This window comes from Podarcis raffonei, chromosome 6, assembly GCF_027172205.1.
Source record: "Podarcis raffonei isolate rPodRaf1 chromosome 6, rPodRaf1.pri, whole genome shotgun sequence".
NCBI lineage: Eukaryota > Metazoa > Chordata > Lepidosauria > Squamata > Lacertidae > Podarcis > Podarcis raffonei.
Genome location: NC_070607.1, coordinates 43,046,359 through 43,057,026, shown reverse-complemented (window position 1 = coordinate 43,057,026; position 10,668 = coordinate 43,046,359). Strand labels below are relative to the sequence as shown.

The 10,668-nt window shown below is 41.5% G+C and overlaps 1 protein-coding gene across 2 annotated transcripts; it reads left to right on the top strand.

Moving 5' to 3' along the window:
* The first annotated feature begins 1 nt into the window (after window position 1).
* DIO1 (iodothyronine deiodinase 1) lies at window positions 2–5,505 on the top strand. 2 transcript variants are annotated; one of them, XM_053392394.1, is made up of 5 exons: window positions 2–100; window positions 892–1,125; window positions 3,058–3,201; window positions 3,997–4,196; window positions 5,326–5,505. In XM_053392394.1, exons 2-5 carry the CDS (start codon window positions 936–938, stop codon window positions 5,389–5,391), a joined length of 600 nt encoding a protein of 199 aa, XP_053248369.1. In that variant the 5' UTR covers window positions 2–100; window positions 892–935; the 3' UTR covers window positions 5,392–5,505. The 2 variants fall into 2 exon arrangements, with proteins under 2 accessions (XP_053248369.1, XP_053248368.1); XM_053392393.1 differs by lacking the exon at window positions 2–100 and having other exon boundaries at window positions 406–1,125.
* The last annotated feature ends 5,163 nt before the right edge of the window (window positions 5,506–10,668 follow it).

Sequence of the window (10,668 nt, the reverse complement as noted above, 5' to 3'; positions counted from 1 at the left end):
GAAGGCGGAGCAAACTGTTACATCTTCCCTTAAAGTGATGAAGAAACGCTCGCTCCAAAAGAGATGTGCGGGAACTGAGCAGGGGGACGCCGATAAACAGGTTTGTTTTCTTCCCGGCAGCTCCCTCGTCTTTCACAACCGTGTTGTTCAGAGACGCAATAGACCAAACTCTACCTGTTGCTTAATCTTTATGCTTGTTGGATTGCCCAGCTGTTAAAAGTAAACAGAAGTCCCCCGCTTGCCACACAGCCTCAAGCATTCTGCTTTCATATGTGAAATGGGAACAGTGGCTGTTGTGAGAGCAAGTGCAGCAGCGTATATGCACAATACAAATAGCAATAGGATATTAAAGGGAGATGGGAATTAGCCATACAGCTGGTATGCACAAGGGCCACACTTACTTTTTTAAAGAAGTCAAGGGGGGGGGGGTCAGGAATTCTGATTCAAAAACAAACACAAAATGTAATTCCTGTTCATATTCCTCAGTTCAAACAAATTAAATCATTCTAAAATGTGATCCTGGTTCTGAATCTTCCAGCAGTAATAATTGGTGCACCGGAATACTATTGGAACAAGTACAAACCCTACAGCACAGCAGAAGGGATACACCCTTGATTCCTGGAAACTGCAAATTATTTATTCTGATTAACATTTCATTTACCGTAACCTTTAGAATGGCAGTTGGTGAGCCAATAGCAGAAGTCTTGCATATGCATGTTCAAAAGCTAAGCTACTTCATCTACTTTCCCCCTCTCTCAACTTTGCACAACACAGCAGTCTCTCATTCTGGCAAGATGTTCAAAATCAGAACATTTGTGCAAAAATTCTGGATTCTCTTTGAAGTGTGCTTCTTTACGGCTGTTGGTAAAATCTGCTTGATCTTATTCCCAGCTACCACGAAGAGATATATTTTGAAACAAGGGGGAAAGAGCAGCATGGCAAGAAACCCCAATTTCGACTATGAAAACTGGGGTCCAACTTTCTTCAGTTTCCAGTACTTACTCTTCGTCTTGAAAGTCAGATGGCAAAGGCTAGAAGACGAAGTGTTTCAAGGCTGTCCTGCTCCTAACACCCCTCTAGTAGATTTTAGAGGGGAAATATGTCACATACTGGACTTCATGCATGGTAAGTTCAATATTTTTAAAGGTCTCCTGGTATGTGTTAACACAAACTGCCGTTTGGCAACTCATTTCAAAACATGGTTTCTGATTCTGTACTGTTAGCTTATCGTGAATCATGGTTTGACAATTTAGACACCACATTAAACAATAATTAAGTGGGTGGGTGTGCAGCCTGAATTGAGCCAGAACATATTTAGAAAATTGGGGAAGGTTACAAAAGGCACAAAACAACTCAGGCCGGATATAGCTATCTGGAATTAACTGTGAACAAATTGGGTGGTGAAATGGCAAGGTCTTTCCTTCATGTGCATATTAATGACTTGAGAAGAACTCCAGCAGCAGATCTCAGACCCTCTTCTCCCTGGTCAGATCCAGACCATACATTCAAAGCACATAACTTCCCTCAAAGAATTATGGGGACTGGTAAGGGTGTAAGGAATTGTAGTTCTGGCAAGAGGGAGGAGAGAAAATGACAGTTTCCGGTAACCATATGCTTTGAAAATGCATTGAATTTATTTTAAGTACATGATGTGGGTCTAGAAAAGAGACAGTGATTACTAAAGCTCCAGGTTGCCCAAATGTACTGTCAGGACAAAGAACAAACACAAAACACACTTTGCTCTCTCTTACAACATACTCTTCAATCATTAAGCTGCACTTTCTCATAAGTAACTGCACTGTCTTTAAAATGCACAGAAAAGTCAAAGCATGCATATGCACATTCTCAAAACTTGGAATCAATGGTCTGCGCATTCTTGGTTGTCGAGTATGACTGAGGCAAAATGTGTTTTGGAATAAGAACCAAAGAAAGATATTTCATAGACTGTCATGAAAGGGTGATACTGTTATGTACAGTGGTACCTCAGGTTAAGTATTTAATTCGTTCTGGAGGCCCGTTCTTAACCTGAAACTATTCTTAACCTGAAGCACCACTTTAGCCTATGGGGCCTCCCGCTGCCGCTGCGCCTCCAGAGCACAATTTCTGTTCTCATCCTGAAGCAAAGTTCTTAACCTGAGGTACTATTTCTGGGTTAACGGAGTCTGTAACCTGAAGCGTATGTAACCTGAAGCATATGTAACCCGAGGTACCACTGTACTGAAGTTCTCACCCTGAGCCAGCAGGGGGATACTGTAGATAGTTTTCACTCAGGTCCACATATGCAAATAAGGAATTGAAAGTGACGTTCAGTGATTGGATAGTTACAGAAAGTTGTTACTGTTGCATTGTAGTGGAGCTCTATATAAGCAGGCTGGCTGAACCCTTCAGTTCTGGCCTGGCCTGTGAATAAACAAGAGCTGTTTGAAGAATCTCTGTGTCGTCTGATATGTTCACCCACAACTTATCAGATACCATGAAGATCATAATGGCTAGCTCAGTCAGTAGAGCATGAGACGCTTAATCTCAGGGTCATGGGTTCAAGCCTCACATTGGTGAAAAGATTCCTGCATTTCTGGGGTTGGACAAGATGACCCTTGTGGTCCTTTCCATCTCTTCAGTTATATGATTCTATGAGGTTGTAGGTGGCTCATTTGAGTTGCAGGATAAATGGAAGCACCCTTAGCATACTGGAAAGTGTATGTGTGGAATCCGGCATAGAGCTAAGGCAATTGTTCCATCCCCTTCTCCTCCCCCTCCCCCATTAAATGCATTCTATGGGTTTCCCTAACCCAATGGAACAGATTTGCGGAGGGTGCAGGGTTTGCACAGAGGAGCAGAGGAAGTCCCATTGTGCAAGCAGAAATCCTTGCTGTAATGGGATACATTAGTAGAATGCAATCCTGCTTGTCTCCCAAGGTTTGAGTTCCCATAGGATCAAATATTAGATGTCCTGCGTGTACAAGGAATGTGGCAGAACTCTTTACTTACTTTTTAAGGAAAACACTAGAATTATAGTAAGTTTCATTACACTTTGAAGACTGCTTATGTCTGTTGCAGAAACGAGGCCTTTGGTCTTGGCATTCGGAAGCTGTACCTGACCTTCATTTATGTTCAAATTTGGCAAATTCAAGAAGCTCATCGAAGACTTCAGATTTGCAGCAGATTTCCTTATAATCTACATTGAAGAAGCTCATGCCTCAGGTAAAGTAAGATTACTATGGGTAATTTCTACACACATTCACACATCCCTCTCTATCCTCTATCCAGTTAAGCAAAAACACTCAAGGAGGGTACAAATCAGGGCTGGTGAGGAGCATATCACTTGGGGATAGTTTTAAGGGTAAGATAGAGAGGCCTGCAAGGCCACATTTGCCCTCACCCCTGGGCCTCAGGTGCCTCATTTCTGTCATAGCATATAGTAATTAAACTACTATAGCATATTTTAAATTCAGGAACAGGGAACAAGTGATCCCCATGGTCAATGGTCAGGGATGATGGGAGTTGTAGTCCAACAATATCTGGAAGGTCACAGATTCCCTGTATCTGTTTTGTTAATTTCTTAAAAGGGATTAGAAGATGCAAGAAAGTGCTTGTATACATCTAAATATGTTAACCTTTTGGTCTCAGTATTGAAAATCAAAACAAATGGTTCAAAACTAGGGTGCTTGGTTAGCCACATCCATTTTAAAAATGAGGACTTAAATACTTTGGGTGGTATTCAACTAAGTTTCACTGAGAATGCACCCACTGAAATTAATAAACATGGCAAAGTTAGGTTCAATAATTTTAATAGATCTACTCCGAATAAAACTTAAGTTGAATACCACCTTTTGCCAAGTTTGCCTCATTTATAAATCAGTAAAAACTGGATTAAAATATAAATTTTATTATCCAACTTAATACTCCAACATACAATTCTACAGTTCTGAAGGATATTAATAAATGTTGCTATGACTAGATGCTATATGATTAGCCTAATCATGCTGTTTGCTTTAGATGGATGGGCTTTTAAGAACAATATTGCAATTAAAAGTCATCAAACCCTCCAAGATCGTATCCAGGCTGCACAGGTCCTACTGAAAGAGAATCCCTCATGTCCAGTGGTTGTAGACACAATGGAGAACCTAAGCAGTTCCAAGTATGCAGCTCTACCAGAAAGGCTTTATGTCCTTCAAAAAGGAAATATTATCTACAAGGTAATAAAATGTTATTAGTTTGGTAGGACCCTTGCAATCAGCACAGCATGTATCACAACATGATAGTTGGTCTGGGTAGCCTGAGTGCCTTAGATCATATTATTAAGAAAAGGTACGGAATAATTCCTACCCTGGTGTGAGTCAACCAAGAACCTTCTCATGAAAGTGGAGACTACGTCCATTGCATTGTCTTCTTTTAGAGCTAACGTGGAATCTGCCTTAACTTAGCAGGCCTCCTGAATTTACCTCTCTGTTTCTAAATATCATTAACTTTACCAAGATTTGATCCTATGAGAACCGCAACTTGAATCTCCTTAAAGAGAAAGAGATACAGTAGTCTACTGCAGGGGTAACCAGCGTAGTGCCTTCAAGAAAAGACTCCAGAAGTTTTACCCCAGCAGTTTTAGTCCAACAAAATCTGGAGGGCACCCTGTTAGCTACCCTGGCAACTACATTGTGTTTCTCTTGTATAGTTGCAAAATATGCATTACATGTAAATATGTGCAAGGAAATGTGTGAAGGAAATCAGGTTTGGAGGGTTGCCATTCTGAGCTGAGCAGACTAGAGATAAAGAGGTGTTTAACCCTCTTCCAGCTTAAGGTTTCCAAACCTAGTTCAGTTCCCCCTTTCCCTGTGGGATTCCATGTACTTGTTTGTAAGGATGAACAAGCACCTGGGACCTTGTGGGAGAAAAAGCAGTTTGGGAGTGACTTGAACCTGAAGGAAATGCAGGAGGGTGATGTGTCTGCTTATCTGTTCAGAGCAACAGCTGTCCAAGTCTGCTTTTCTTAACAAAAAAAAAACACTGCATGGCATTTATTTAGTTCCTTGAATTTATTTCTCAACCTTTCTCCCAGTGTAATCACTTGTGTAATTTTGCCTCTCAACTCACATGAGATGGAAAACAATAACTTAGTTGGGAGATACAGTATTTGTATAATTGCAAACCATTTTGAATTCTATTTTTGACATCTAATTGTTAAGTAATTAGCTGATGTCAAATATTGTCTCACTAAATACTTTTCATGAAGATGAGGAATATCCATAATTAATTGCATCACTTTTGTACAACCTGCATCCTCCTCCCTAGAAATTGCTCAGAGACATAATGGTATTTCTTCTTTTACAGGGTGGAGTGGGACCCTGGAATTATCACCCAGAAGAAGTACGTGAAGTCTTGGAAAAACTGCTTTAGAACTATAAAACAGGCCTAATAACAATCTCGTATGTGAACAATACAGTAACACCATAGTCTGTTGATTAAAGGCTACATACAACCCATGAAGTCATCCCATTAGTGCATGGACGTCTGCCTGCACAATAGAACTTCCTCTCCCTTTCTTACCCTATAATATTTCAAGAGGGTCACTCTGCCCTCTGGATGAGATTGCAGGGAGAAGGATGTTGGGAGGGGAAGTTCTAGTGTTCATGCAAGTCTTGGCGCTAACAGGAAAACTTCTTTGGATACAACCAATTCTTACTTTATTTTATAGATTTATTAGTCTTGTTTCTATTAATATTTGTCTATGATGGTCATAGCTTAAAACAAGGGGCTGTGACCTGATTTACGCACACAAAAATATTAACAGAAACAATATACTAAATTATTATGATCAAACTGTCTCATACCATCTTTACAGGCTTGCTGTTTTTAAGTGTCATCGTTTGATATTGTCAAAAGGAGCAAAGGAGAAACACCAACTACAGAATGCTGGATGATGGTGGTGGCTGCATTGGTGAAAGACAGAGGCTTATTCCATAACAGATCACTTTAAGTTCTCTGTTTTCTAAGGCTGTATTGGGTAGATAATATGCAGGAAAGATTTTGATGCCAGAAGATTCCTGAATATTCATCCAACTCAGATCATGGCTAGAACAAATGCCTTGGAAGGAATACTGTAATTTTAGGTGGATCTGTCCAGCTAGCAATGTTAGTGTACTAGTTAGTTTCTAGTGTGCAATTATAGCACACTATTTGTTGTTGGTGGGACGTGGGTGGCGCTGTGGGTTAAACCACAGAGCCTAGGACTTGCTGATCAGAAGGTCGGCGGTTCATAGAATCATAGAATCATAGAATCATAGAGTTGGAAGAGACCACAAGGGCCATCGAGTCCAACCCCCTGCCAAGCAGGAAACACCATCAGAGCACTCCTGACATATGGTTGTCAAGCCTTTGCTTAAAGACCTCCAAAGAAGGAGACTCCACCACACTCCTTGGCAGCAAATTCCACTACCGAACAGCTCTTACTGTCAGGAAGTTCTTCCTAATATTTAGGTGCAATCTTCTTTCTTGTAGTTTGGATCCATTGCTCCGTGTCCGCTTCTCTGGAGCAGCAGAAGACAACCTTTCTCCCTCCTCTATGTGACATCCTTTTATATATTTGAACATGGCTATCATATCACCCCTTAACCTCCTCTTCTCCAGGCTAAACATGCCCAGCTCCCTTAGCCGTTCCTCATAAGGCATCATTTCCAGGCCTTTGACCATTTTGGTTGCCCTCCTCTGGACACGTTCCAGTTTGTCAGTGTCCTTCTTGAACTGTGGTGCCCAGAACTGGACACAGTACTCTAGGTGAGGTCTGACCAGAGCAGAATACAGTGGCACTATTACTTCCCTTGATCTAGATGCTATACTCCTATTGATGCAGCCCAGAATTGCATTGGCTTTTTTAGCTGCCGCGTCACACTGTTGGCTCATGTCAAGTTTGTGGTCAACCAAGACTCCTAGATCCTTTTCACATGTACTGCTCTCAAACCAGGTGTTACCCATCTTGTATTTGTGCCTCTCATTTTTTTTGCCCAAGTGCAATACTTTACATTTCTCCCTGTTAAAATTAATCTTGTTTGTTTTGGCCCAGTTCTCTAATCTGTCAAGGTCGTTTTGAAGTGTGATCCTGTCCTCTGGGGTGTTAGCCACCCCTCCCAGTTTGGTGTCATCTGCAAATTTGATCAGGAAGCCCTTGAGTCCATCATCCAAGTCATTGATAAAGATGTTGAATAAGACCGGGCCCAAGACAGAATCCTGTGGCACCCCACTAGTCACTCTTCTCCAGGATGAAGAGGAACCATTCTTGAGCACCCTTTGGGTTCGGTCAGTCAGCCAGTTACAAATCCACTGAGTGGTAGCATAGTCAAGACCGCATTTTACCAGCTTCTTTACAAGAATATCATGGGGCACCTTGTCAAATGCCTTGCTGAAATCAAGGTAGGCTACATCCACTGCGTTCCCTTCATCTACCAGGCTTGTAATTCTGTCAAAAAACGAGATCAGGTTATTCTGACATGACTTATTTTTCAGAAATCCATGCTGACTATTGGTGATCACAGCATTCCTTTCTAGGTGCTCACAGACTGTTTGCTTAATGATCTGCTCCAGAATCTTCCCTGGTATTGATGTCAGACTGACTGGGCGGTAATTATTTGGGTCCTCTCTTTTCCCCTTTTTGAAAATAGGGACAACATTTGCCCTCCTCCAGTCTGCCGGGACTTCACCTGTTCTCCAGGAATTCTCAAAGATGACTGCCAGTGGTTCTGAGATCACATCTGCCAGTTCTTTTAATACTCTTGGATGCAGTTCATCTGGTCCTGGAGACTTGAATACATCTAGACTAGCCAAGTATTCTTGTACTATCTCCTTAGTTATTCTGGGCTGTGTTTCCTCTGCTGAATCATTTGCTCCAAATTCTTCAGCTCAGGCATTATTTTCTTTATCGGAGAAGACTGAGGCAAAGAAGGCATTGAGGAGTTCAGCCCTTTCTGTGTCCAATGTTTGCATTTCACCATCTTCTCCTCTGAGTGACCCCACTGTTTCTTTGTTCTTCCTTTTGCTATGAACATACCCATAAAAGCCTTTTTTGTTGCTTTTAACCTCTCTAGCAAGCCTGAGTTCATTCTGTGCTTTAGCTTTTCTGACTTTGCGTCTACACGTGCTGGCTATTTGTTTGAATTCCTCTTTGGTGGTTTCCCCCCTTTTCCATTTTTTGTACACATCCTTTTTTAATCTTAACTCAGTTAAAAGTTCTTTAGATCGCCACCCTGGCTTCTTTAGGCACCTTCCATGTTTCCGTCTCATTGGTATTGCCTGAAGTTGTGCTTTCACTATCTCCCTCTTAACAAACTCCCAGCCATCATGAAGTCCCTTTCCTTTTAGTATTACTGTCCATGGGATCTCACCCAGCACTTCCCTAAGTTTTATGAAGTCGGCTTTCTTAAAGTGAAGAAATTGAGTCCTAGTATGCTTGGCTGCTCCTTTCCGCTGTATAGTAAACTTCAGAAGAGCATGATCACTCGCGCCTAATGATCCTTCCACTTCTACCCCACTAACCAGGTCATCAACATTGGTTAGGACCAGATCTAAAATGGCTGTTCCTCTTGTTGCTTGTTCGAATCCCCGCAATGGGGTGAGCACCTGTTGCTCGGTCCCAGCTCCTGCCCACCTAGCAGTTCGAAAGCGCGTCAAAGTGCAAGTAGATAAATAGGTACCGCTCCGGCGGGAAGGTAAACAGCGTTTCCGTGCGCTGCTCTGGTTCGCCAGAAGCAGCTTAGTCATGCTGGCCACATGACCCAGAAGCTGTACGCCGGCTCCCTCGGCCAATAAAGTGAAATGAGTGCCGCAACCCCAGAGTCGGTCACGACTGGACCTAATGGTCAGGGGTCCCTTTACCTTTACCTTTATTTGTTGTTGTTAACACTACCTATGAATCTGTCTTCTTAAGATATTCTAAGCATTCCCAAGTATACAAATGTACCCGTTGAGATTATTTTACATTTGGCATAAAAAAACAAACCGGGAACCCCATGCCATATGGAGTGCTTGCTTGAACATGCTGCCTTAGCCTGATAGGACCTGGACTCCAACAATATGTCGAGAGCTACAGGTTCTCCACCCTTGCCATAATTACCAAAATACACTTGAAATTCTCACCAGTTTCAAAAGCAGTATGGCATGTGATGTGAAAAGCTACTCTTTGAGAAACTGCAAGCTCAAAGGCCCTTTGTGTATCTGAGACTAGTCATATGGTCCTTTTGATCCTAACCATTACTTATCTGGGTCTTGCTTGGCCTACATGTGCATCACACCCAACCCTGATGATATGTTCTGTGCATATGGTAGAACAGTCATGGAGGAGTAAAATGGACATTGTACCATGTCTGGCTCTTTCCTATGAAAGCTGCTTGAATCTGAGTGCACATTTTTGCTGTTTTCAATCAAGGCTTCCAGTGACTTGGTATTCTGCAGAGTGGCAGAAAAGCAACCACATCACCTAAACAAAGTGAGAGCCTAACATGTTTTGGCAAACTGATGCTGGTAGTGTGTCAAAGGTCCCTTCATGAAGAACCACTTGTACAACAGGGTCCCGTTTGTTCATCCTTCTTCCTTCTCCCATATGGATTATGGTAATACATATCCCATGTTTATGGGAGTATGTCCATACAAACAGTAAAACTGAAAGAAAAAAATTAATGGAAAGATCCAGCCCCATAGTCCCTTTGCTGATTGATATAAAAGGCATGCTCAGTTCTTCTACATCTTTTATTTGGGGAGGGGAGGGTTGCACGGTTTATGGTTTTATCCTTTCCTGCTGCTTTCCACCTTGCTTCACAATCTGGTCCACAGGATCTGGTCTATTGCTGTATGTTTGGGAACTATGAATTTCATTGCTCTAATATGCTAGGAACGTAGAATTATTTACAACAGATCGATTGGAGCGAGATAGCTGTTGCGCTATTCACTTGGATCGATTGCTTTGTCAGTGCATGCCATTTGTTAATCAATATGCAAATCATATCCAATGGCTAAATATTTAATCGTATTTTGTATTCATTACTATATATTCTATTTTCTGTATGCATTCTGTATCATTTATAATTCTATTTCACATCATCTCCAATTTTTCATCTCTACTATTGTTTATATATCAATAAACCAAGTAATTAGTTTCAGTTACATTCAGCAGTTTGTGATTTTTCTTGGGTGTTTATAATTTACTCCCTGTCCCCCTGGGTTGCTATCCTGAGCAAAATCGAACCTTGACTGGGATCCAATGGATGTAAGTGCACTGGTCAGGGTGTGCTCAGATGTTGATTTGATCTTTCTGTCAAGAAGCTTGAACTTCACATACTCATAAAAGGGGATATCAAAACTGTCAGGGATACTTCTGAAACAGATAGGTAAACATTTTTTCACAAGTGGTTCACTCCACTTTGAATGCTCTGACAGTACTGTAAAATTTCTTTGTGTCAGAGGACCTCTTGATGCATAACAGTGGCTAACACTCCAGCACTGAAGTGGCCAAAATGCGGGGAATATTTCAAATAGTCTCAGATTAATGGAGGTTGTCAGGAATGTCTCTCAAATGGGGTCAGGACATGATTGAATAGGAGCTCTCCATTTATAAACTTAGATTAAGGAAGTGATGAGTTCTACTGGAATAGAGGTATCATATTTACTACATAGTTTAACAGAATTTAC